At 52.2% G+C, this 27,339-nt stretch overlaps 1 protein-coding gene across 2 annotated transcripts; it reads left to right on the forward strand.

Moving 5' to 3' along the window:
* The first annotated feature begins 36 nt into the window (after positions 1-36).
* KIF1C (kinesin family member 1C) lies at positions 37-26,539 on the forward strand. Of its 2 annotated transcripts, XM_078374078.1 has the most exons (24): positions 37-237; positions 389-489; positions 2,255-2,375; positions 2,621-2,753; positions 3,173-3,249; positions 3,625-3,804; positions 4,447-4,512; positions 4,849-5,027; positions 5,117-5,228; positions 6,261-6,338; positions 6,501-6,566; positions 6,653-6,728; positions 7,244-7,322; positions 7,533-7,678; positions 9,282-9,448; positions 9,609-9,688; positions 9,813-9,888; positions 15,055-15,134; positions 15,908-16,002; positions 20,939-21,022; positions 21,432-21,618; positions 21,747-21,819; positions 23,460-24,077; positions 25,316-26,539. In XM_078374078.1, the coding sequence occupies exons 4-24, from the start codon at positions 2,648-2,650 to the stop codon at positions 26,000-26,002; spliced, it is 3,312 nt and encodes a 1,103-aa protein (XP_078230204.1). In that variant the 5' UTR covers positions 37-237; positions 389-489; positions 2,255-2,375; positions 2,621-2,647; the 3' UTR covers positions 26,003-26,539. The 2 variants fall into 2 exon arrangements, with proteins under 2 accessions (XP_078230204.1, XP_008995510.3); XM_008997262.5 differs by lacking the exon at positions 389-489.
* The last annotated feature ends 800 nt before the right edge of the window (positions 26,540-27,339 follow it).

The raw sequence follows: 27,339 nt of genomic DNA on the forward strand, positions 1-27,339 counted from the left end.
CGTCCCCCGCCCCTTGCTCCCGCCCCAGCTCGCGCTGCCCGGGCGGGCGCCGGCCGCTGGCGCCGCTACTGCTGCCGCCCCCGGGGCGCGAGTCCGCCGCCCGCCGCCCGGGGACCCGGCGAGGGGCGGGGGCAGCTCCGAACCGGCCCCGGATCCTCCCCGCTGCCGCCTCACGCTTCCCGGAAAGCTTGCCCCTCTCACTCCGCGGAGCTGCTCCGGGAGCCCCGTCGCGCCGAGGTGAGGGCTGGGGAAGGGGGAGGGAAGGGACGCCCGCGGAGGAATGTGCCGGGTTGGGGGGCGGGGTGCCGGGGTCCGGGTTGCGTTTCCCGGCGGCGCGACCTAGGCTCCAGAGCCGGAATCATGTGCTGTTTGTTCCGCGGAGGCGCAGTGAGGTGCCAGGCCCGGGCGGCTGCCGGCTGGCTGGACAGGAGGACGGGTCCGCATGGCCGCCTGGAGAAACCGGGCGGGGACCTGTGTGAGAACCGCTGGGTGGGTAAGGTGCGGGTGGCCCTAGACCCCCTTTCGGCCCTGTCGGCCCCACCCCAGCCGCCCAGTATCCTTCTTGTAGCCCTCTGCTCCTTCACAGCTGCACCGGCCAACCCTGTCCCTACCTCTATTCCCTTACCCCGCCGGCTCCCAGCCGTGCCACCGATTCTCTGTCCCATTAGCCACAGCAGCGGCGTCACCATTGCTTGTCTCCACCAGTGTACTTCCCTCCCCTGGTCAGGGTTTCGGGGGTCAGGGCTGTTCTTCCTGAGCCAGCTTCTGTGATTCCAGCTACTCCCTTCCTGTCTGGGGACAGACCAGTCCTCTCACCGTTCCATACTCTACCCAGGAAGGCTGGTGAGGGGAGGTCCAGTGTGACAAGAGTTTAGGGCCCACTGGGGCCACAGGAGGGGGCTCAGCATCCCTTATCCTTCTTCATGGTCCTCCTCCCTGCGCTCCGTGGGCGTGGGCTGCTCAACCTCTCCTCCCAGGGTGTGGGCACCCGATCACCCACATTCCTGGGCTCCAGCCTGGCACCTTCCCCAGGACAGTGGACGCCATAGCACTAGCCCCAGGCTGGGACCAGCCGGCTTTCTTTTCTTTTTCTCCCTTTCAGGGAGGCCCTAGGGACCCTCTACCCTCAAAGACAGGTATTTCTGGGTGCCTCAAGGGTGGTGCCCTGAGGGTTGGTCTGATGGATACAGGATGACCCCACCCTCCCCTGCCCATTGTCCTGGATCCTGAGGAGGAAGTGCTGGGGGCTGGGCAAGGGGCTTAGAGCCCACGAAGTAGGCCCTGTGGATCCCAGTCCTGGGTTGTATTTCCAGTCCTTGGACTTTGTCCATCAGCAGTATGGGCCTGGTGTGTGGAGATTGTGGGCCCTAGGTGGGAACTGGATTCTCTCTTGCTGACAGACACTGGGGGGGGAATTTTAGGACAGTTTTTTTTTTTTTTTTTTTTTGAGACGGAGTCTCCCTCTGTTGCCAGACTGGAGTGCAGTGGCATGATCTTGGCTCATTGCAATCTCTGTCTTCTTGGTTTCAAGCGATTCTCCTGTCTCAGCCTCCCAAGTAGCTGGGACTACAGGCGTGTGCCACCATGCCCAGCTGAGTTGTGTATTTTTAGTAGAGATGGGGTTTCACCACGTTGGCCGGAATGGTCTCGATCTCTTGACCTTGTGATCTGCCCACCTTGGCCTCCCAATGTGCTTGGATTACAGGCCTGGGCCACTGTGCCCGACCCAAAGGACAAGTTTTGCATTTGCATTTTCCTCTCCTCTCATCTCTCTTCTAGGCTCCCAGTTTGTGCTTTGGCCTGAGAGTTCCCTACTCTGCCTCTTTAACACCTTGTGTTTGCTGTCCTCTTGTCTCTTCTTCCTTTCCTCTCCCCTTCTTTCCTTCATAGCATGACTGCAGATTTGCCTTTTGTCTTATTTCTCTTATTTGCTTGCTGTCTGTGACTCTCTGCCCCTGTTCTCTTTCTTACTGCCACCCTTATGTCTCTGCCCATGTGCCCCTCTCTCTGGATTGCCCTTTCTCCAGCCTCTTTCTCTCCCTCCTCTATCTGAATGTTGATTACACTTTTGAGTGACAAGGAATAAAAATATCACCGTCCCTGCCCTTGGATTCACATTGCATTCAGCCACTCCAGAGGGGCAGCTGTCCGTACCTTTCCTACCATTGCCCCCCTACTCGTGGCCCTCCAACCTGGGAACCCCAGACAGGTCCCTGGAGCTGGTGCTTCCTAACAACTCTTCCCTCACAACCAGGGTATCTCCCAGAGCCCCAGCTGGTGTGGCCAGGCCCCAGGAATAGGATGGGGCTCCCCCTACGAGGGCCGGTGGCAGCCAGAACTGATACAGCCCCTTTGGTCTGGGGCCAGGACGCCAGGTAACTCTGGGGAGACGGCCCAGGTCCCGGCAAGCTGGAATATAGCTGGGGAGAAAGGCAGAAATACCTTTGGGAGTCTCTCAAGACAGTGACATTTGGGAGGAAAGCCAGGAGGGTGAGAACTGGGTCCTTGAGAGGCTGGCTCTGGGGAGATGTGAAGAGGCTGGTTCTGGGAAGAAGCTGGGAGACAATGTCTGGGTCCCCCCAGTGGCTCTGTCCGTACCATACCTTTTTTTGTCCTCCAGCTGAGGAGGGCAGGAGTGTCTGGAGCCATGGCTGGTGCCTCAGTGAAAGTGGCCGTGAGGGTTCGGCCCTTTAACGCCCGTGAGACCAGCCAGGATGCCAAGTGTGTGGTCAGCATGCAGGGTAACACCACCTGTGAGTGAGTCCCTGGGGCCTGGCTGGGCACAGGCAGGGAAGGCCGAGCCCACCACACAGGCCAGTCCTGCTGGGCCAAACTAGGGGGAGGGCTGTGCTGGGCACAGAGCAGGTGCTAGTCGTAAGGGCAGGGGCTGGGGCAGGCTGCCCTTTCCTGTGTTCCCAGTCCCTGGGAGGGGGAATGTTGGCCTGGAGCCCTCCATTGCCCAATCCAGGGAGGCAGCTCAGTGGGGGCGGGTCCTAGGAAGACAAAATTAGCTTTGGTGGCTGGAGGGGGTGGGGAATATCAAAGGGGAGAGATGAGTCAGGATAGTGGTGGGGAGTGGGATGCTTGGATTCCAGGGGCTGGTGGGGATATGGGCAGGGGCTGGGAGTACTTGACCTTGACTTTGCTTTCTTTACCCTCTCCTACCCCTCAGCCATCATCAATCCTAAACAGAGCAAGGATACCCCCAAAAGCTTCACCTTTGACTACTCCTACTGGTCACACACTTCGGTGAGGTTGTTGGGCTGGCTGAAGAGCAAGGCAGTGAGAGACAGTGGATTTAGGTCCTGGGGAGGGGACATGTTAAGAAATAGGACCTCCAGGGAATTAGTCAGGCTGGATTTCAGGATGATCCTGGGCAGGGGTAGTAGGATCCTTGGGCTATTATTGAGGCCCTGAAGGGGAAGGGAGAATCCCTTGGGGCAATTAGGACTAGCAGGGGCTGGATAGGATCCTCTGGACGATTAGGACAATAATGGGGATGGGAGGGCACACAGGACTTTTGGGGAATCATCAGTGATGGAAGCAAGACCCTTGGGACAGAGACACGAAGAATAAAGTCATCCAGGCTTCCTTCTGTTTTTCTCTGCTGCTGCTTTCTGCTAGGCGGAGGACCCCCAGTTTGCATCTCAGCAACAAGTGTATCGGGACATTGGAGAAGAGATGCTGCTCCATGCTTTTGAAGGCTACAACGTGTGCATCTTTGCCTACGGGCAGACTGGGGCTGGGAAATCCTATACCATGATGGGCCGACAGGAGCCAGGGCAGCAGGGCATCGTGCCCCAGGTACTCTGAGGACCTGGTGGGGCAGCCAGAACAGGAACATCTTTAGCTGCCCCCTGAGGGAGGAAGGACCAGGGTCTGAGGATTATGAAACAGAGACCTGGCTCTGAGGCCATTGGTGAAAGCAATGTAATGGGAGATAGAGGCTGATTGCAAGCTGGACAACCCTTTGGGATGGAGGGGTCTTTGCCCCATGAGAGACATCAAGCCTCAGTGAGAAGAATAAGGCTTTGGCAACAGTTTTACCACTTACCACTGTTTTACTTAGTTTCATGATAATTTGTGAGTGTGGTTATCATACAGGCTTGTGTACCACCGGCAGGGTGTTAACTGTATAAACGCCGGTGGGGATAACAGAGTTAACTACAGTTGTCCTGGGCTGTGCAGCATAGTGACCTGGCACATAGGCTTGGGAGTCAGGATGCCTGGGGTTTGCGCTCTGGCTGGCTGAGTGCTAGCCTGTGATCTTGGGCAAGTGGGAACCTTTCTGAGGTTGTTTTCCCATCTGTAAAATCGGAATAACCCCTCCCTCAGGGCTGTGGCAAGGGTTCAGTGGGTTCACTTGGGACTGGGCTTGGCCTGTGGCTGGACACTTCAGGTATGCCTTGAACAGGAGTGTCTCTGTTTCTCTGTGTCTCTCTCTAGCTCTGTGAGGACCTCTTCTCTCGCGTTAGTGAGAACCAGAGTGCTCAGCTATCCTACTCTGTGGAGGTAAGCCCAGGTCTCGGTGGCAGTGCTGAGAGGGGATCCAGACTGCTGAGGACAGTTGCTAGAATCAGATAGCCTGTGATCTAATCCTGTCTGATGGTTACTAACTGTGACTTTGGGCAGTGATTGTGTCCTTCAGCTTCGTGTGTTCATCTGTGAGATGCTAATGATCGGACCTACCTCCTGGCTTGTTGCGCAGGCCACTGAGCCAGCATCTTCAAAATGTTTCGCACCATGTATTAGCTGCAGTCACCGGATCATGTCCAGTGGATTCAGATCAAGTTTCATTGTCAGTGTTGTTGCTAGTTTTGTTACTTCTAATTTGCTTCTCCCACTCAGGTGAGCTATATGGAGATCTATTGTGAGCGGGTACGAGACCTCTTGAACCCCAAGAGTCGGGGTTCTCTGCGGGTCCGGGAGCACCCCATCCTGGGCCCCTACGTGCAGGACCTGTCCAAATTGGCTGTGACCTCCTATGCGGACATTGCTGACCTCATGGACTGTGGAAATAAAGCACGGTGAGGCAGGCTGACAGAACAGAGGGTAAGGGAGCCAAAGCTGGGAAGGTGAGAGGCAGAATCCAGTGACAGCTCCCTTTGCCCCCAAGGACTGTGGCTGCCACCAACATGAATGAGACCAGCAGCCGTTCCCATGCTGTCTTCACCATTGTCTTCACACAGCGCTGCCATGACCAGCTTAGTGGGCTGGACTCGGAGAAGGTGGGACCCCCACAACCTCCCCTGGCAACAGGAACAGTGACATAGTAGAAGAGTCTTGGGCTCTCTCTGCCAATGCTGGGTTGAGTGCCTCCTTAAGACTTCCATGACCGCCCCCTACCCAGATTAATCTGCCCCCCTCTGCTACTGTTTACTTGTTTGGTTTGTCCTTCTTTTTTTTTTTTTTTTTTTTGAGATGGTGTCTCGCTCTGTCACCCAGGCTGGAGTGCAGCGGTGTGATCTTGGCTTACTGCAACCTCCACCTCCCAAGTTCAAGCGATTATCCTGCCTCAGCCTCCCAAGTAGCTGGGATTACAGGCACATGCCACCACGCCCAGCTAATTTTTTTGTATTTTTAGTAGAGATGGGGTTTCACTCTGTTAGCCAGGATGGCCTTGATCTCCTGACCTCATAATCTTCCTGCCTTGGCCTCCCAAAGTGCTGGGATTACAGGCGTGAGCCACCGCATCCAGCCATTTTTGTTTTTGTTTTTTTTAGACAGAGTCTTGCTCTTTTCCAGGCTGGAATTAAGTGGTGCAATCTTGGCTTACTGCATCCTCCACCTTCTGGGTTCAAGTGATTCTCCAGCCTCAGCCTCCTGAGTAGCTGGGATTACAGGCATGTGCCACTAGGCCCAGCTAGTTTTTTGGTATTTTTAGTAGAGATGGGGTTTCGCCATGTTGGCCAGACTGGTCTCGAACTCCTGACCTCAGGTGATCTACCTGCCTCAGCCTCCCAAGTGCTGGGATTACAGATGTGAGCCACTTAGCCCAGCTGTTCTTTTTACTAGACCCAGGACAGGGCTTGGATCCCCCTGTGTGTCCCTTGTCCCTGCCTACAGTGGACTTGTAGCTATTTGTAATTGAGTGAGTAGTCACCGTCTCACTGTTGTTATGTATTCTATTTCCCCTGGCCTCCTCCCTTGCTCCCTCCTGGCTTTTTCCAGCTGCCCACATTCCCGCTGGGTGATCCCCTGATTTGCCTGTCCCGTCCCTCAACCCCACCTCATCTCCTGCCTGTTTCCTTTGACCTCAGGTCAGTAAGATCAGTTTGGTGGACCTTGCTGGGAGTGAGCGGGCTGACTCCTCAGGGGCCCGGGGCATGCGCCTGAAGGTGAAGGGGCTTCGGAGGGCTGGTTGGTTGGAGGGCATGTTGTGGGCTGTGTGGAGGTCTCCATTCGGAGGAACCTGAGATTCTCACTGGGGAGATAGAAAGGGGAAGTGGATCAGATTGGGAGAGGAGGGCCTCATCCCTACATTCCTCATCCTTTTCTAGGAGGGTGCCAACATCAATAAGTCCCTGACTACTCTGGGAAAGGTGATCTCGGCTCTTGCGGATATGGTGAGACCTGGGTGTTGGGAAGAGAAGGGGCTTGGGAAAAGGGGGGGGTGACTCACCCTAACTTCCTTCCCTCTTTTATCCCTCAGCAATCAAAGAAGCGGAAGTCGGATTTTATTCCCTACAGGGACTCTGTGCTCACCTGGCTGCTCAAGGAAAATTTGGGTGAGGGCCTCTTCCTCTCTCAGCTGACCCTGACACATCCCACAAACCCCTTTGATACATCTGACAGATCCCCTTGCCGTGCCAAGAATCCCAAATCCTGTTGTCTCATTTCTCCCTCTGAAGTGAACATCAGAGGGAACATCCTTTGAAGATTTCCTGATGCTGAGATAAAGGCCCCACCCTCCCTGCCAAGCCTCACTGACTTGGCTACTCATGAACCCTCCCTGATTCCTGATCCCGGATCCCAGATCCCATACTCCATACCCACTGCTGCACTGCTGACTGCATCCCCTTCCCGTGGTTCTGTGACTATCCTGCAGATACCTGGTATCTCCCTGACCTCACTGTCTCCTATAACCAGATGTCACGGTCAATTCCACACTCTTAGCTTCCCTTACCTCAGACCGTGACCCTATCAGACCCTGCCTGAGCAGTGAAGCTGCAGCCCCATGACCCAGTCTGACTTTTTTTAGCCCCTACCTCAGCTAAAGCTTTTCCCTGCATTCCATTCATAGGTGGGAACTCACGCACAGCAATGATTGCAGCCCTGAGCCCTGCTGACATCAATTACGAGGAGACTCTCAGCACTCTCAGGTGGGGCTTCTGGCTCTAGCAGGGATGGGGCAGAACAGGAAAAGTGCCAGGACTTCAGAGGCGAATTGCTTAGGACCCTGCTAGTGAGACAGGGTAGATGTCTGAATCCTGCCACAATATCTTGAGACCTGGGAGAGGGAGAAGGAGAAACAGGCAGCAGACCAAGGGTCCCCTGCAGCCAGGCCTCACCGATCCTTCTCCCTCACCCAGGTATGCTGACCGCACCAAGCAAATCCGCTGCAATGCCATCATCAATGAGGACCCCAATGCCCGGCTAATTAGAGAGCTACAGGAGGAGGTGGCCCGGCTGCGGGAGCTGCTGATGGCTCAGGGACTGTCAGCCTCTGCTCTGGAAGGTAGGGGTTCCAGGGACGGGCAGCTCAAGACGCCCCTTGGCCCATCCCTTCCTTCTCACATGCCTTTGCCAACTTCTGGAACCAGGGAGGGACCATGAGCTATGACTCAGTGACTTGGAAACAGATGTGGAGAGAGGATGTATGTCTTCAGATGTGACAGAGCTGGGAGGGACTAATTCTCTCGGGGAGAGTCAGGATCCAGAGGGACCTGTCAGGCTCCTGGAACTAATAAAATGATAGGTACAGGAAATAGGTACTTATGGGTCAAACAGTAAATTGTTAAGAGGCTAGGCTACTGGCTAACTCTGTTGGCAGACGTTCTTGTAAAATGTCAGAGTCAAAGTGGATGATGGTGTGACAGTTCGCAGTGAAGTGGTTTCTAACATGTTGTACTCCGCCTCACTTATAGGAAACAGTGTCCAAATGAGAGGATGTATAATCCATGCTGACTGGGTTAGGAATGGACCCTGCGTTCAGTCTTGAGATCATCCCATTGAGGATAGTTAGGGTGCTGAGGGGCACAGTGTGGGAAATGTAAGTGGGAAGAGAAGGATAACGTATATAGGATATTTGCCTTCCAACATTTGAGGAGTTGTCTTGAAGAAGAGAAAGCAGTAAGGTCTTTTATCCCAGAGGGCAGAACTAGAAACACTAGTGCACATGATGTGGGGCCTGTTTCAGCTCAGCACAGCTAAGAATTCTTACCTTTCTTTTTATTTTATTGAGACAGAGTCTCACTCTTGTCTCCCTGGTTGGAGTGCAATGATGCAGTCTCATTTCACTGCAACTTCCATCTCATGGGTTCAAATTATTCTGCCTCGACCTCCTGAATAGCTGGGATTACAGGCGCTTGCCACCTCACCTGGCTAATTTTTGTAGTTTTATAGAGACTGGGGTTTCTAGAGACCATGTTGGCTAGGCTGGTCTTGAATTACTAACCTCAGGTGATCTGCCCTCCTTGGCCTCCCAGAGTGCTGGGATTACAGGTGTGAGCTACTGTGTCCAGCCCAGCTAAGTATTTTCTTCCTTTCTTTTTTTTTTGAGACGGAGTCTCACTATGTTGCCCAGGCTGGAGTGCAGTGGCACGATCTCAGCTCACTGCAACCTCCGCCTCCCAGGTTCAAGTGATCCTCCTGCTTCACCCTCCTTAGTAGCTGGGATTACAGGCATGCACAATCATGCCCGGCTAATTTTTGTATTTTTAATAGAGCCTGGGATTTGCCATGTTGGCCAGGCTGGTCTTGAACTCCTACCTCAGGTGTTCCATCCATTTCGGCCTCTCAAAATGCTGGGATTACAGATGTGAACCCTTCTGCGCCCAGCTCCAGCTAAGAATTTTCTGATGGTGCAAGTCATCTAACAGTGGAAAGGACTGGCTGCCTCATTCAGTAATGAGCTCTGCACCCCTGGGGTTCAAGCAGAGAGACTGGGTGCCCATTTGTCATGGCTGTGGTAGGAGGGCTCCCTGCCTGGTAGGAGGCTAACCAGCTGTCTTCTGTAGTCCTTACAGACGCGTCCTCTGTGAAGCTCTTGGTCTCCTTGATATCTCTTATCTGCTTTTTCTTTCCTTAACCTCATACTTTTTCCTTTGTCTCCCACCCAGGCCTGAAGACAGAAGGGAGTGTCGGAGGTGCCCTGCCAGCTGTATCGTCTCCCCCCGCTCCAGTGTCACTGTCATCGCCCACCACACATAACGGGGAGCTGGAGCCGTCATTCTCCCCCAATACGGAGCCCCAGATTGGGCCTGAAGAAGCCATGGAGAGGCTGCAGGTGGGAAGCTGGAGCTGGCAAGGGCTAGGGGTCTGGGCGTTGCTGGGAGTTTACTTCTCCAAAGTCAAGCTTGAGAAAGAAGGAATTGTAGGAGTAGAGTGGCCCCAGGGTAGATGCTTCTCCCAGACTATCCTGAAACCTACCCACCCTTTTTCCCCAGGAGACAGAGAAGATTATAGCTGAGCTGAATGAGACATGGGAGGAGAAGCTACGCAAGACAGAAGCCCTGAGGATGGAGAGGTGTGAGGGCCGACAGCTGGGGCCCTGGGAGGAGTTGGGGGCAGCAGTGGAGGTTGGACCCCACAGGGAAGGAGGTCACGGGCAGTGAAAGTAAGACCGACATTTGCCTGTCCTTTGCACACAGAGAAGCGTTGCTGGCTGAGATGGGGGTGGCCGTCCGGGAGGATGGGGGAACTGTGGGCGTCTTCTCTCCAAAGAAGGTGAGTGAGGAATCAAGTGAGGAGGCCTAAAGTGCTCTCTGAATGCTTAGAGAAGAGGTAGCAGGTGCAGGGTAGTGAGTGCTATCTCCGATCTCTCCCTTTGAGGTTCGTGGCTTGTCCCTCCATCATTTCTGTCCCCTCCCCTGCCACCTCCTATCTGTATTGTCTAGTCATCCCTGCCTTCTCCCTCTAGCCACTCCATAGCCTCAGGAGAGAGGGAGAGGACCTGGGAAATTGGAGGTTGGTTGTAATAGACTGAGGCATTGTACATGCCTTTGTCTCATTTGAATTTTATACTCTTTACATGTGCTCAAAAAAATAACTAAAGAAATCTGTTTTTCAGAAGGATAACTTGGGAAGACAAGACTAAAGGGAATAGAGAAAGCATAAGCACTATGCTGTAAGGTAGTGGGTACCAGTACAGCGAGGGGTTGGTTAATAGATGGAGGCACCAGTATGGCCTGGAGCTATGCTGCAGCTGGTTTCCTGGAAAAGGTAGTTTGGAAAGTGGAACCTGAAAGATGGACAGGACTTGCAGGGTATGGAGTAATAGGGACAACATGAGGTTGAACAGCCTGGGGTACATGTTGGTCTTAAGTGGGACACGTCAGTGCCTGACAGGTACTTGCTGCCAGATTTTAGGTGCCTTATAAATCTTTGCTGAAAGGAAGGAAGGAGCAGGGCAGGAGAGGTCAGGCTCAAATGAAGGCAGGAATAATACTCAAAATATGAATAACCAGCCAGCACAGGGACTGACCAATCAGAAAGGACACTGGCTGTAGACAGCCAGCGCCGCTGTACCAGTGCATACCAATGAAGGAATGGGCAGAGGCCAGTTTGAGCAGAGCAGGAACTTCCAGTTCCACCAGGGAACCAGCTCAGCCTGTCTGGACCATGGTGTGAAGCAGCAGAGGATCAGGCCCTAAGTCAGATACACTGTGCTCTGGGCGAGACAGGGTCACTGGGGGCTACCTGGAAGAGGTGATGGGTTACCAGAATGAGGCTCCTCTCTCTTTTGTAAAGTCAGGTTCATCTAGGGGACTAAGCAAGCAGGGATCACTGAATCCCTCTTCTGTAAAGAGAAGGATTTTGCCTTGTCTGGCCCAAGCCACAGCAAGGGAATGAGAGAGCTGTGGGCAGCAGGCCAGGCTGCTTGTCTGGGGTCTTGCCTAGGGCTGGGGACCCTGGGCTTTGGAGCCAGACTCTTCTGGGACCCAGCCACATCTAGGTGGAGAGAGGGGCTACAGATCCTCTCTCAGCATGGCTTCCAGCCACCTTTGTGTACCTGTACCTGGGACGCTTCCACCATGGTTGCAAGGATGGAGAAAAAGCAGAAAGGAGTGTGGAGACTGATGGGGTGGATGTTTCTTCCTTGGAGAGCTTTCAGATATGCCACCTGCCAAAGCCTGGAGACCAAAGGTGGGGGATCTTGTTTTATTATTAATTGTTCTTATAAAGGTAATACACACCAGAGAGAACATTCTAGAGTTCTAAAAGGTGTGTACAGTGAAAAATAAGTCTCTCAGTTTACAGCATTTTGTTAAAGAAAAAAAAAGTAAGTCTCCATCCTTCCCACCCTTTAAGTTCCCCTCTCAGAGGCAGCTTCCATTATGAGTTCTTTTTTTTTTTTTGAGACGGAGTTTTCGCTCTTGTTACCCAGGCTGGAGTGCAATGGCGCGATCTCGGCTCACCGAAACCTCCGCCTCCCGGATTCAGGCAATTCTCCTGCCTCAGCCTCCTGAGTAGCTGGGATTACAGGCACGCGCCACCATGCCCACCTAATTTATTTTTTTGTATTTTTAGTAGAGACGGGGTTTCACCATGTTGACCAGGATGGTCTCGATCTCTTGACCTCGTGATCCACCCGCCTCGGCCTCCCAAAGTGCTGGGATTACAGGCGTGAGCACTGCGCCCGGCCTATGGGTTCTTAATGTGTTCTCCTAGAGATAGCGTCTAGAAGGTGTTACAATACGTGTTACAGGCATGTGTTACATAGAGCTATACACATTTGCACACATTTACAGCCTCTCTCTCTAATAGTTGTAGTTGCATACCTTATTTTATTTTATTTTTTTGAGAGAGAGTCACATTATGTTGCCCAGGCTAGAGTGCAATGGCACAGTCTCAGCTCAGTGCAAACTCTGCCTCCCAGGTTCAAGTGATTCTCATGCCTCAGCCTCCTGAGTAGCTGGGATTACAGGCACCTGCCACCACACAGGGCTAATTTTTGTATTTTAGTAGAGACAGTGTTTCGCCATGTTGGCCAAGCTGGTCTCAAACTCCTGGCCTCAAATGATGTGCCTGCCTTGGCCTCCCAAAGTGCTAGGATTACAGCTGTGAGCTACAGCGCTTGGCCTGTGTACCTTATTTTAAAGGTTTCTTTATTTTTTTCACAGTGTCAGGGTATTCTGTTGTGTTGATGTAGGATAATTTAAACAGCTTCCCACTGACAGACGTTCAGATTCTTTCCCATTCCTTGAGGATACAAACAAGGCTACCATGCATAGTCTTATAAATGAGTGTTATCTGTAGAGAGATTCCTAGAAGTGGAGATTTTGGGTCAAACGGTAGCCATTTAAAATTTTAATCTATATTGCCAAAGTGCCCTCTGAAGATTATAGCGATACCAGTGTATACTCCCAACGGTAGCATGCAAGAAAGGTTATTTCCCCTCACCCTTTTCCACATTCTGGCTTAATGAGACTTTTATCTTTGCCGGTGTGATTGGTGAGGAAGTGTCTTAGGGTAGTTCACTTTTACATTTTTCTCAGGGTGGTGAGGGTGAACATATTCTCATGTTTAAAAGCCATGTGGTCTGAAGCCAGAGAACTGTTAGATACATGGGGAAATGGGTTTGGTGGGGGTAGCTCCAACAGGGAATGGCTGGGCCCCAGAGGAGAAAACTACAGTTTGCCTTGGAGGGAACCCCCTCTCGCTGGGCCCCCACCACTGGGGCTAAGCACTGCTTAAATGTGGCTCTGAACTTCCTTCTCAGGGTTGAGGGGAGGGACAGGACCAGACCCTGGGTCTCCCACCCCCAGCCTAGGCCTGAGCAGCTCCTTGCTAATCTGCTTGATGCCTTGGGCTTCTAGAGAAGGTTTCGCTTTGAACAAAGAGTTCTAGGGCTGAACAAAAAGTTGAAAAGCACTGCCCTAAATCGTCTTCCCTCTCCCCAGGGATAGATTGCTTTCTGCTTTTGGAGCCCATCAATGTTTGCCAGTCCCAAAGCGGGCCTGACACTATAGTGTAGGGAGGGGCATGGGTGTCCCTCAAGAAAAGTGTTGCAGGAGTGGTCCTTGGAGCACTTGGGTGAGGGGTGGATGCACAGATATACAGATACCCGTGGGGGACACAGCCTTGGGCTCTGACTGTTCAGGTGGCTCCCAGAGAAATAAGGGTTCAGCTATGTGCTGTTTCCCTTCCGTACCCTGTGCTTTTCTGCCTCTGCGCTTCTGTGCAGGCTCCTTTCACCTGGATTGCTCTTCCTGGTGCATGTACACACCCTCCTCATTCTTAAAGGCCAGCTTCCATGTTGCCCTTCCCATTAAGTCCTGATCCCTTTGGAATCCCAGAGTTCTTCACTTTATTTGTCTTTGCCTTTGAGTCCCTCCCAGAACACAGGGGCACTCAACCCCCTGGGAACAAATGAATGAACAAATGAACTTAAGCAAGGGAATGAGAAAATCAGAAACTCCTCTGTGAAGCATCCATTTCCTGCCACACCAAGCCTCACATCCCCTAGCTGACTTTGATTTCCTGACTGATTGGACAGCAGCGCCTGGGCTTGACTCATCTCTAGGCCCCGCCTAGCGCTTCACCAGGGCAAGGTAGAAAGGCCATAGTAAATCCTTCTGGAGCAGAGGCAGGAGGTCTTGTGTTCTGATGGAAGTCTTAGGAAAAATTCCTGGAGGAAGTCACATTTAAGACAGACTGGGAGGAATGGGAAGTGAATGATTTTGGCTGGTCGGGGTGGGGCAGGAGGGGGGCTGTTGTGGGAGCCGTTAGGGATGCAGGAGGCCTGCTTTGGAGTGAGTTACTCAGAGTGCTCAGGGTTACTCTGAGTGGAAGTACAGAGCCTGGGAGAGAGGCCTGGGAGAGGGGCTTAGACAGGTGGACTGGAGCCTGGACACGGAGGAGACCCCAGGGATACCAGGGTAAAAAGCAGGCTCAAGTCCAATGGGCCTGGGGTTCCAGCTGGAGAGGTCTCAGCAAGGATATGGCCATAGCAAGGTGTGGGCAGGAAGCTGGGAGACCCGAGGGGTGGCAGGAAGGCAGGTGGGCCTGGGGCAGGGTGGTGCCCAGGGGTAGATGGGTGTCGAGGGGCAGGCAGCTGGCATGAATGGGGGTACAGAGGCAGCAAGGCCTGTGCACCTCCCAGAGTACTGCTCATGGAGGGCAGGGCTGTTGTAACAGAAACAAGTCAGGAGAAGGGAGTGGGCTGGGTTTTCAGCACAAATCAACATAGCAGGTATTCATGATGGACTTGGTTGGGGACTTCAGGCAGGGACAGCCCCAGGCAGCTGCTGCAGGGACCCAGGCTTGAAGGGAAGGGGTAGTCACTGGGAAAGAGTCAGTGTTGGTTCCATTTGCTTTTAAGTCGAAGTGATACTTTTTATTCTTTAATTGTGAAAGTAATTCATGTGTGTAAGAAATTCAAGGTTGATGAAAGGTGGAGAGTACCAGTGTGCTCACTCAGTCTCCCCGCTTACTCTCCAGAAGCTGCACAGTACATTTTGAGGACAGAAAAGATGGGACCAGGGACAGAGGAATATAGGGAAGAAGAGAATGCAGGGGTGTCTGGGGCTTTTGGTCAGGGAGCCTGGCAGGTCAAAGTGCTTCTGAAGAGAGAGGCCTTGGGAAGGGTTGCTAACCTGGACGTAGCTGGATGGGTGGGGCAATTTTTGTAGGCCCCTAGTGTGAAGAGAGGGTGGACCAGGCTGCCCCAAAGGCAGTTGGTGTGAGAAGTGGGAACCAAAGAACCTAAGATGATCCTCAGGGTGGAGGGATGATGATGGGAGGAGTACAGAGGGCATGAGAGCTCTCCAGAGTGAGGGGGCGCAGCTGGCAGTGCCAGACCTGGAGGGGTGTCTCCTCCCACCCCTTCGTTCCTTCCTTTCCGTGGCACCCCTGGATGGCTCCCCTGATCATCCTTCTCTCCCTCCTTAGACTCCCCACTTGGTGAACCTGAATGAAGACCCTCTGATGTCTGAGTGTCTGCTCTACCACATCAAAGATGGCATCACCAGGTAGCGTGTAGCCAGCAGGGGTGGCCTCTGCTTTTGGGGTGCGACTGCAGAGATTGGCCACATTCCCTGGGGGTCCCTGGAGACACCTCAGATCTCTCTAAACAGCCACGTCTTCAGCCCTGCATGCTCTTCCAGCTTCAAGAGAAGTTGCTGAGCCTTCCTCCTCAGTGGCTGTCTCGCCTTCATCTGCCAGTTTGGTTAGGGTGAGAGATCTTTGTTTACTGGGGCAGGAGAGTTAGGAAATGTAGACCCCCACATTCTTAGCCCTTGATGCCAATGCCTTGGCATCCCTTGATGGGGCCTTCCCTGGCCTGGTCTGTGCTGTTGAGGGCTGGGCAGCTAAGGGCAAGTGGCTCCTTGTGCTGGTATTAACAAGTCCTGGGGGCTTGATGCCTCCCTTAAAGGGGTGAGGGTGCCCTTTCCCTCCCACTATGGGCATTTGTGGCTATCTTTGATAATCATCTTGGATAGGGAGTGAACTCTCAGGATCATCAGCCTTAAGGAGGGTGGAGGCCTGTGGCTGAGGGTGCCCATTTCTCCCAGGTTTGCTTTTCCCCTTTGCTGTGTAACATGGTGACTAAGAGCATGGCTTCAGAGTCAGGCACACCTGGACTTAGATCTGAGCTTCACCACTGCCTACCTGAATGACCCTGGGCAAGCCACTTCACTTCCCGGAGCCTCTGCCGGCTTATTGAATTGGATAAACTGGTGTTCAGGAGGGGCTTGGTTAAAGTCTGACACATGCTCAGGAATGTTGGCCATTGCTTCCCCAGGGTCGGCCAGGTAGATATGGACATCAAGCTGACTGGACAGTTCATTCGGGAGCAACACTGTCTGTTCCGGAGCATCCCTCAGCCAGATGGAGAAGGTAATGGCTGAGGGGGTAAGAGAAGCCAGACAGGGAGACAGAGAGGCCCCATGTTCTACCCCAAACACGGAACACAGAGGCCTGGGTTGGGCACTAGGGAGTGCGGTCATATAAAGAGGAGTGGTAGTCTTGTCCTCAGAGGGGCTTCAGGCTCATGAGTATGAATTGAGGAATATCACAGGCCTGGCCCTCTGCACCCACCCTGAGAGGGCAGACTACTGTGTGGTCAGGGACTGGTGAGGGTCCCAAGACAGAAATGGGACACTGGTGAGCCAGAGGATGGGATTTTGCTGAAGAGATCCTGCCCTTCTTGATCTTGTTAGATAAAACTAGCACTCTGTTCCTTTTTAAATGAAAACCTATTCAAATGTATTTGAATATCTGAACTTTCCCTGTAGAAAACCTGCTTCTATCCAGTTATGACTGCAGAGGTTTCTTTTTTTGTTTTTTCTTTTTATTTTATTTATTTATTTATTTTGTTTATTTGTTTGTTTTTCGAGACGAAGTCTTGCTCTGTTACCCAGGCTGGAGTGCAGTGATATGCTCTCGGCTCACCACAACCTCTGCCTCCCTAGTTCAAATGATTCTGCTGCCTCAGCCTCCCAAATAGCTGGGACTACAGGTGCATGCCACCCTGCCCAGCTAATTTTTGTATTTTTAGTAGAGACTGGGTTTTACCATGTTGGCCATCTCCTGACCTTGTGATCCGCCTACCTTGGCCTCCCAAAATGCTGGAATTACAGGTATGAGCCATTGTGTCCAGCTTTTTTTTTTTTTTTTTTCTGAAACAGAATCTCACTTTTGTTGCCCAGGCTGGAGTGCAGTGGCATGATCTCTCCTCACTGTAGCCTCCGCCTCCTGGATTGAAGTGATTCTCCTGCCTCAGCCTCCTGAGTAGCTGGGATTATAAGAGTGTGCCACCATACCTGGCTAATTTTGTATTTTTAGTAGAGTCAGTGTTTCACCATGTTGGCCAGGCTGATCTCAAACTCCCGGCTTCAGGTGATCCGCCCACCTCTGCCTCCCAAAGTGCTAGGACTGCAGGTGTGAGCCACCTCGTGGGGCCGACTGCCAAGGTTTCTGAGAGTTACGGGGCTATGTGCCCCTTTGGTTTGAAACTTTCAGGCTTTAGCCCTTACATGGCCGTAGCAGCAAAAGCTTTTAAGAATCACAAACTCTAAGGGTAAAGTTAGAAGCCTGACATATTAATAAAACAATACTCATGAGGTTCAAGGTGTATTATTATTTATTACTTTTTTGAGATAGGGTCTCACTATGTCACTCAGGCTGGAGTGCAGTGGCATAATCACGGCTCACTGCAGTCTTAATCTCCCAGGCTCAAGTGATCCTCCCACCTCAAGTGATCGTCCCACCTCAGCCTTTCAAGTACCTGGGACCACCGGCGAGCGCCACCATGCCTAATTTTTGTATTTTTTGTAGTGATAGGGTTTCGCCATGGTGTCTGGACTGGTCTCACTCCTGAGCTCAAGTGATCCTCCTGCCTCGGCCTCCCAAAGTGCTGAGATCAGGCGTGAGCCACCATACCCAGCCCATTTCTTAATTAATAGTAGTAGTATTGTGGGGCTTTTTTTTTTTTTTTTTTTTTTTTTTTTTGAGACAGAGTTTCACTCTGTCCCCCAGGCTAGAGTGTGGTGGCACAATTTCGGCTCACTGCAACCTCCACCTCCTGGGTTCAAGCAATTCTCCTGTCTCAGCCTCCCAGATAGCTGGGATTACAGGTGTGTGCTACCACGGCCAGCTAATTTTTGTATTTTTAGTCGGGACAGGGTTTCACCATGTTGGTCAGGCTTGTCTTGAACTCCTGACCTCGTGATCTGCTCACCATGGCCCCCCAAAGTGCTGGGATTACAGATGTGAGCCACCACGCCCAGCCATTTTTTTTATTTTTAAATTTTTATTTAAAAAAAAAGAGCAACAGTATCTCACTGTGTGTTCCAGGCTGGTCTCGCAACCCCTGGCCTCAAGTGATCCTCTTGCCTCAGATTTCTAACGTGTTGGGATTACAAGTGTGGGCCACTGCACCTGCCGAGGTGTATTTTTGAGGTCACCAGTTTGTTTTAGTTCTGACACTTTAAAAAAAATAGAATGATTTGGGTTCACATAAGCTCAATGAAGTCACACTCTGTGAAAATGAGTTGGGCAGGGAGGCAGGACGTGGTACACATATGCTGTCTGTCAACTTGGACCTGGTGTATGCATTGAGAGACCTAGAAGTGCTTAGTTTAACACCTTCCAGGGGACAAGGGACCTGGGGCGGGTATGGTCAACACATTTTTTTTTTTTTGAGATGGAGTTTTGCTTTTGTTGCCCAGGCTGGAGTGCAATGGCGTGATCTCAGCTCACTGCAACCTCCGCCTCCCAGGTTCAAGCAATTCTCCTGCCTCAGCCTCCCTGGTAGTTGGGATTACAGGCACACACCACCACATCTGGCTAATTTTTGTATTTTTAGCAGAGATGGGATTTCACCACATTGGCCAGACTAGTCTCAACAGAGTGAGACTCTGTCTCCAAAAAAAGGAAAAAAAAAGACAAACCTTTTGGGTTTCCATTTGGTTCAGGGACAGCAGATTTAGGTAGTTGTTCTGGTCTGGTTCAGGTCCTCAGTGGCAGCAAATGTTTCCGGCATTTTGGGTTGAAAGCTCTTGAATCAGTTCAGCCCCATGAGTTATTGCCAAGTTCCTGTGGCAAGTTCCCGTGCGGCTACCTTAAGCCATTTGCTGGGAGAGATATGAAAACCATACAAGTCGCCAAAAATACACCTCAGCAGAGTGAGCCCAACAGCAAGAAGCTCAGATTGTGGGGAGATGACACGTGTGCAAGACTGTGACATAAATCACAGTAAAGGCAGCCAATGTTTCTGTGTTGCAAAGGATGGGGATTGTGATGGTTTAGTCCCTGTGGGTCTCGGTTCTTAACAGCAGATTTAAGACCCAGCCAGAGGTTGGGCTGTACACCTTTATTCCCAGCACTTTGGGAGGCTGAGGCGGGCAGATCACCAGGTCAGGAGTTCGAGACCAGCCTGGCTAACATGGTGAAACCCCATGTTAAAAAAAACCCCTACTTAAAGGTACAAAAATTAGCTGGGCATGGTGGCACACATCTGTAATCCCAGCTACTCAGGAGGAGGCTGAGGCAGGAGAATCTCTTTCTTTTTTTTTTTTTTTTTTTGAGACAGTCTCACTCTTCACCAGGCTGGAGTGCAGTGGCACAATCTCGGCTTACTGCAACCTCTGCCTCCCGGGTTCAAGCAATTCTCCTGTCTCCAACCTGGGCAACAAGAGCGAGACTCCATCTCAAAGTAAATAGATAAATAAATTGCATCCGTCGCAATGAAATGCTTTTGATTATCTTGTTTATTGTCTGTCTTAACAGCGAGAAGTAAGCTCTATAAGAGCAGGGATGTTTTGTTTTATATCACCACTGTATTTCTAAGGCCTAATAAAATAGTGTCTGGAAGGTAGTAGGACTGTGATATATTTGGCTTTGAATCAATAGATGAATTTTGGGTCATGGTGGGAAATGAAGTAAAGGTGGGGGTAGACGGCACCCCCTCTACACACTCCACATCCCTTCTTGCTATCCACTTCTGCTGCTGCTCTTCCCTGACTCCCGTGATGCCCTTGGCTGTCTCTGCCCATTCTCTTCTGAGTCTCCCATTGCATTGGCTTGTTTCCCTTCCTCTGACCCTAAGCTGAGTCCTCTGCTCTCCTTGTTCTCCCAGCAGCATCATTTGTTCCTGTCCTTGTCTGATGTTATAGTTCATCTCAGTCTCTCTGTTTCTCTATTACTTTTAGTATAAATATTATAATAATAAACTCATGTTTGCATATTATTTTATGGTTTACTTATTTGGGTCTTCTAACTACTCTTTAAAGGAAGATTTCATTATCCCATCTTTTTTATTTATTTATTTATTTTTGAGACAGAGTCTTACTCTGTTGCCCCCATTGGAGTGCAGTGGCGTGGTCTTGGCTTACTGCAACCTCTGCTGCTGGGGTTCAAGCGATTCTCCTGCCTCAGCCTCCTGAGTAGCTGGAATTAAAGGCATGCACCACCACACTCAGCTAATATTTGTAGTTTTTAGTAGAGACAGATTTCAACATCTTGGCCAGGCTGGTCTTGAACCCCTAACCTTGTGATCCACCCACCTTGGCCTCCCAAAGTGCTGGGATTATAGGCGTGAGCCACCGCACCGGCCTATCCCATTTTATAGACTGACACAGAAGTTAAATTGACTTGTTCAGCATCCCTGGCTAAGGAGATGCAGAGCCTGGGCCTTTGAGATACCAGGGTTCCTCTGTGGCAATGGCCACTGCTCCTCTAGGGCAGGGAGCTGCCTTGTGCATCTTTGTGTCCCCAGAAACTAGCAGGCTCAGTGATTTGTACGGAGGAGCAGCTTGATGGATGTTTGGGTTGGGTTGACTTTCTCTTGTCATATGTCAGCTGTGGTCTGAGAAGATGAGTCAGATGACAGTTTGCAAGATGCATGAGGCAGAGAGCTGGGCTAGAAGCCTGCTGGAGGAATCCAGGCCCCACCAGGGATAATGTCAGTGGGAAAGGTAGGAATGGATATCTGGAAGGCAGAAATAACAGGGCCTCTCATCAGTTAAACGTGAAGAATGAATCCTTTTGAGAATTACTGGTTTTCTAAGCTGCTGCTGGGGAGGGTAGTGGTGGGTGAGTCAGGAGCCACTGCAGAGGCTTCTGGGAATTGTAGTTGGGGCTCTAACCCTCCTTCTGCTCTTCCTTTCCCGTGCTGCCTGCCACCAGAGGGGCCGTGGTACCCCCCACAGGTACTGGGGGTGGGACTGGTGGTGCATGTGTGGTTTTTCGGGGTAAGGCAAGGTGGGAATCTGTGACTGACCCACCTTCCTCCAAGATCTAATCTTTCCCTTTGTTCTGCCCTTCTGTTCAGTGGTGGTCACTCTGGAGCCTTGTGAAGGAGCTGAGACATATGTGAATGGGAAGCTTGTGACAGAACCGCTGGTGCTGAAGTCAGGTAGATAACGTGTTGCAGAGTGAGGGTTCTGGGGCGTGGCTGTGTGTAGGAAGTCTCAAGGGAGGGCCTTCTGGGTGCATCCTAGAGGAGGACCCTGAAATAAATCAGAAATAGCATGAGGATGTAAAGAAGGAACTGGGAAGTGAAGGTAAAGGAGTCAGGTCTTGGTTTCTCTTACTGCCCCAGGGAACAGGAAGCGGATGCCCAGCTCTCGCAATTCCCTTTCGCTGGCAGGAATGGGGTTGGTCCCTGGATGTCAGCCAGGGGAGCATAGGCTCTGGCTGCCCTCAGACTTGGGGTGATGGAAGAGAGGGTATCACAGCCCCTGGGCCAGATTTTCTATGCCTTGTGTGTAGGGATGGGTTTGTTGTTGGGAAGCGAGTTTACTTTTCCCTCCTCCCATCTCCAGGGAATAGAATTGTGATGGGCAAGAACCACGTTTTCCGCTTCAATCACCCGGAGCAGGCGAGGCTGGAACGGGAACGAGGGGTCCCTCCGCCCCCAGGACCGCCCTCTGAGCCAGTCGACTGGAACTTTGCCCAGAAGGAACTGCTGGAGCAGCAAGGCATCGACATCAAGCTAGAGATGGAGAAGAGGTACGAGGGTTACCCACATCCCCCATGACCCTCTAGGGTGTCCTTCCTGGGCCTCTGCACCCCAGTGTCCTCCTCTTATTAGATACCCCACCGAAGTTGCTCTTCCTTCCCTCCTGGCTCAATCCCAGGCTTCAGGATCTGGAGAATCAGTACCGGAAAGAAAAGGAAGAAGCCGATCTTCTGCTGGAGCAGCAGCGACTGGTGAGGGGAAGCAGGGGCTGGGGGCTGGGCTGACAGGCAGATGAGTAGCAAGCCTGAGTCCGAGTGCAGTGCTCACCGCCTGAGCCAGAGTGGGAAGTGGGCATGGGGATAAGGGGAAGGGTCAGAGAGGAAAAAGCCAGGAGAGAGATGTGACTGCTGGAGGAATCCATTGTGAGGAAGGAAGGAAGATTCCTCCAGTTGACCAGGACTTCCCATACTCTAGTTGATTATGCCAAGTTTTTGATTTTCACCATATCCAAGTATCACCTGTGTTGCTATTAAGATTGTTCTTTCTTTTTTTTGAGACAGAGTCTCGCTTTGTTGCCAGGTGCCAGGCTGGAGTGCAGTGGTGTGATCTTGACTCACTGCAACCTCCACTTCCTGAGTTCAAGCAATTCTCCTGCCTCAGCCTCCCAAGTAGCTGGGACCACAGGTGTGCGCCACCATGCCCAGATAATTTTTGTATTTTTTTAGTAGAGACAGGGTTTCACCATGGTCTCGATCTCTTGACCTCGCCATCTGCCCGCCTCAGCCTCCCAAAGTGCTGGGATTACAGGCTTGAGCCACCATGCCCAGCCTCTTTTTTTTTTTTTTTTTGAGACGGAGTCTCCCTCTGTTGTCCAAGCTGGAAAGCGATGGCATGATCTGTAGCCTCTGTCTCCTGGGTTTAAGCAATTCTTATGCCTCCCCGGTAGCTGGGATTATAGGCGCCTGCCACCACGCCCAGCTAGTTTTTGTATTTTTAGTAGAGACGGGGTTTCACCATGTTGGCCAGGTTGGTCTGGAACTCCTGACCTCAGGTGATCTGCCCCCTTAGCCTCCCAAAGTGCTGGGATTTCAGGCATGAGCCACTGTACCCGGCCAAGATAGTTCTTCAGTCCATTTATGCCAGAGGTTGCGATTTTTAAAATTTTTGTATGAGTTAAAAATCAGACTTTGGTGACCTTGAGCAGTAGGACATAAATAACTCCCACATGCTTAGCGTTCCAATAATGGAACGTGGTGGCAGGCTCCTTAGCGTTCCAATAATGGAACACTAAGCATAAATGGGTAAAATGGACTTTCTGTTTTGTTTTTAAGACAGTATCTTGCTCTGTCACCCTGGCTGGAGTGCAGTGGCCTGATCATAGCTCAATGCAGCCTCAAACTCCTTGGGTTCAAGCAATTCTCCCACCTCAACCTCCTGAGTTGCTGGGATCACAAGTGTGCCTGGCTAAATTTTTTATTTTTTATAGAGACGGGGGCCTCACTACATTGCCCAGGCTGGTCATCAGCTCCTGGGCTCAAGCGATCCTTGTCCTTCCAAAGTCCTGGGATTTCAGGCACAAGCCACCAAACCCTAAATGGTCTTTTAAGTCTTGCACAAAGTTCCACATTGATTAGCTACAGCCAATACTTATGGTAACTTTCTCAGTGCCAGCCATGGTTCTAAATACTCCAAATGCATCTAGGAGGGAGATACCATCATTATCTCTGTTGTCTAGAGGAGCAGAGGTTAAGTAGTCTGCCTGAGGGTGCACTGTTGGGGTGGAGCAGGACTTGAACCCAGGCTCCCTGATGAGTGTTTCCAGTGTCCTTAGGACACACTGGGGCTTTGGATGTCCTTAGCCCTCTCTTCGTCTTTCTCTCTGTGGCTCCAGTATGCAGACTCGGACAGCGGGGATGACTCTGACAAGCGCTCCTGTGAAGAGAGCTGGCGGCTCATCTCCTCCTTGCGGGAGCAGCTGCCACCCACTACGGTCCAGACCATTGTCAAACGCTGTGGTCTGCCCAGCAGTGGCAAGCGTAGGGCCCCTCGCAGGGTTTATCAGATCCCCCAGCGACGGAGGCTTCAGGGCAAAGACCCTCGCTGGGCCACCATGGCTGACCTGAAGATGCAGGCAGTGAAGGAGATCTGCTACGAAGTGGCCTTGGCTGACTTCCGCCACGGGCGGGCTGAGATTGAGGCCCTGGCCGCCCTCAAGATGCGGGAGCTGTGTCGCACCTATGGCAAGCCGGAGGGCCCCGGAGACGCCTGGAGGGCTGTGGCCCGGGATGTCTGGGACACCGTGGGCGAGGAGGAAGGAGGTGGAGCTGGCAGTGGTGGTGGTAGCGAGGAGGGAGCTCGAGGGGCAGAGGTGGAGGACCTCCGGGCCCACATCGACAAGCTGACGGGGATTCTGCAGGAGGTGAAGCTGCAGAACAGCACCAAGGATCGGGAGCTGCAGGCCCTGCGGGACCGCATGCTCCGCATGGAGAGGGTCATCCCCCTGGCCCAGGTAGGCCTGGCGGTGTCTTCTCTCTCCCCTTCTCTCCTCCCTCAGCTCTTTCTCTCCTCCCTCAGCTCTTTCTTTTAGGAGTCTGAACCTCCCATCTCAGAGCCTAACCTCCTTTCCCCTGAGTCTGGAAAAAATTGCATTGAAGTATAGCATAGTTTTTCTCAGTATTGTTTATGAACCACATGCCTCACCACCACCAGGCTACTAATTAAAAATGCAGATTCCTGGGTTCTACCCCAAACCTACTGAATCCACATCTTTGAGGACCATTCTGCATTTATAATAAGCTCCAGGTGTTTCTGAAGTACAGTGAAGTCTAAGACCCACTGATATGAAGTGTACAGTTTTAAGTTAGTGCTTGAAGAATGTCACCCATATGTCTTCTTATCATCACCCCCCTCCCCTCTCACTTCTTGTTGGTCATTTACTCCGTGGAGATGCTGTGCCGCCGAGTGCTTTCTGTGTGTGGTCCTGTTTAATCTTCATAACAGCCCTGTGGGTGGTAGTCTTATCACCTATTCCTGTTTTGCATGTATTTGCTCAACAAATAAATATTTGATTTCCTACTGTGTGCCAGACATTTGTGCAGGCCACTGGGGTTACTTAATCAGCCAACAAAATTTTTGCTGTTCTAGCTTTCTAATGGGGACCAACAGTCAGTCATGGCAACTGAAGGCCACCTGTCTGAATTCAGCTCCTCCATACCACTCCAGCCTCACTGGCTTCCTTGCTGTTCCTTGAACTTGCTGGCCTCAGGACCTTTGCACCTGCTGTTCCCTCTGCCTAGAATGCTTTTCCCTCAAATAACCGTAGAGATTGCCCCTCACTTCAGGTCTTTACTGAAATGATGTCTTCTAATGAATCTTTTGTAGCCACCTCTGAGCTGGTTTTCTCTCTTCCTTTCCTGCTCTGTTCTTCTCCATCTGAAATACTAATTTCTTAGAACAACCCTAAACACCGGGTACTATTATTGATGCCATCTTACAGATGCAGAAACTGAGGCACTGAGAGGTTACAAGCCAAAGACCCGGTCACATAGCTGGGAAGTGGCCAGCCCAGGACTGAGCTCAGCCCTTCTCAAGCCCATGCTCCTATTCCACTACTTTTCTAGCTTCCTTATCTCCAGGCTTTTCTTTAGACCCTTGACATCCAGCCATTCCAGGTCTCTCTTGAATCCACACATCCTCAGGATTCAGCTCTCCTTACGTCCCTTCTTTTCTCTCACTCCTCCCTCCCAGGATCATGAGGATGAGAAGGAAGAAGAAAGTGGTGAGGTCCCCTGGGCCCCACCTGAAGGATCAGAGGCAGCAGAGGAGGCAGCCCCCAGTGACCGCATGCCGTCAGCCCAGCCCCCCTCACCACCACTTTCAAGCTGGGAGCGGGTATCACGGCTCATGGAGGAGGACCCTGCCTTCCGTCGTGGTCGTCTTCGCTGGCTCAAGCAGGAGCAGCTGCGGCTGCAGGGACTGCAGGGCTCTGGGGGCCGGGGTGGGGGGCTGCGCAGACCTCCAGCCCGCTTTGTGCCCCCTCACGACTGCAAGCTGCGCTTCCCCTTCAAGAGCAACCCCCAGCACCGGGAGTTCTGGCCAGGGATGGGGAGTGGGGAGGCTCCAGCTCCACCCCAACCCCCTGAGGAGGTCACTCCCCCTCCAGCCACCCCTGCTCGCAGGCCTCCAAGTCCCCGAAGGTCCCACCATCACCGCAGGAACTCCCTGGACGGCGGGGGCCGATCCCGAGGAGCAGGTTCTGCACAGCCTGAACCCCAGCACTTCCAGCCCAAAAAGCACAACTCTTATCCCCAGCCACCCCAACCCTACCCAGCCCAGCGGCCCCCAGGGCCCCGCTACCCCCCATACACTACTCCCCCACGAATGAGACGGCAGCGCTCTGCCCCTGACCTCAAGGAGAGTGGGGTGGCTGTGTGAGTCCCACATCCTGGGCAGAGGGCCTGGTGGGGCCCCTTGCCAGGAGAAGGGAAGACGCCTGAGTGGCTGCTTCCCCAGAAGTGCTGGGGCAGGGAGGCCCAGAAGATGAGAAAGAAGGTCCGAGTAGGTGATGGAAGACGAGTGGATACTGAGCCGGAGGCTGAGGAAAGGAAGGGGCACGGAGTTGCCAGGAGCAAACCAAAGTGAAGGGAGAGATAGGAAGCTGCCTCGGGGCCACCCCTTGCCAGGGGGTGGGTCCCACAAACGCTGCTATGGGTGGGGTGGGGGGCTGGGGTGCTGCGTAGCCAGTGTTTGACTTTCTTATCAAGTAGGGGAAAGGGGGAGAAGACTGAGAGTGAGGCGAATTCTCCCCAGCCCCTGTCTGTCTGTGGTGGTTTCTGTTTCTAGGGAGGCATGGTAGGATCATAAGTCATTCCCCTTCCCTTCTAGGCCTCCTGCTATATTTGGGGGACCTCACTGGTTTGGCTGGAGTCCCATGAGAATGTGGGCCCTTTAATAAAGGATAGCAAACAGGGAGCCTGTGGCCTGTTTGTTTTGGGTTTTCATGGAGGTGTAGGTTATATAAGGTAATGGCACAGGTATTATGCATACTTACCAGTGAAGGTTTACATGTGTGTGCAATACCACCCAGATCGGGATGTGAGAATGTTTCCATCTTGTCTTCCTGAAATTCGCCCTCCTGTCTCCTTCTCCAGGGTGCACAGCCCAGTCTTTCTTTTTCCCCTACATTTTTTTTGGACAAAATCTTGCTCTCTGGTTGGAGTACAGTGGTGCAGTCATGACTCACTGCGACCTCTGCCTCCTGGGTTCAAGCAATTCTGTCTCAGCCTCCCGAGCAGCTGGGATTGCAGGCATGCACCACCACACCCGGCTCATTTTTGTATTTTTAGTAGAGATGGGGTTTCTCCATGTTGGCCAGGCTGTTCTTGAACTCCTAACAAGTGATCCGCCTGCCTTGGCCTCCTAAAGTGCTGGGATTACAGGTGTGAACCACCATGCCTGGCCTCCCCTGCTTTCATATTTGCTTACCCAGTGTCTCAGTCTGTGCCACTGACACCATCTGTTATGAACAAAGTACCGAAGGGGAATGGGAGGGGAGGTAGAGGGACTGCCAGCCTGTCAGTGCCTAAGTGGCTGTTGCTGACAGATACAGAAGGATTTGTGGGATACAGAGGAGTTCTGCTTTGTTAAGTCACCTGACTTGTTTGAAAGGTCTCCCAAGTAGCCAGTTGCTCCTGATAGTGAATGGGTTGGGCAAGCTTACTGCACCTACCTGATTGTTTTCATCCTGGTTGTGTTATCTGCCTTGTGGCAGG

Source organism: Callithrix jacchus, chromosome 5 (assembly GCF_049354715.1).
Source record: "Callithrix jacchus isolate 240 chromosome 5, calJac240_pri, whole genome shotgun sequence".
In the NCBI taxonomy this organism is placed as follows: domain Eukaryota; kingdom Metazoa; phylum Chordata; class Mammalia; order Primates; family Cebidae; genus Callithrix; species Callithrix jacchus.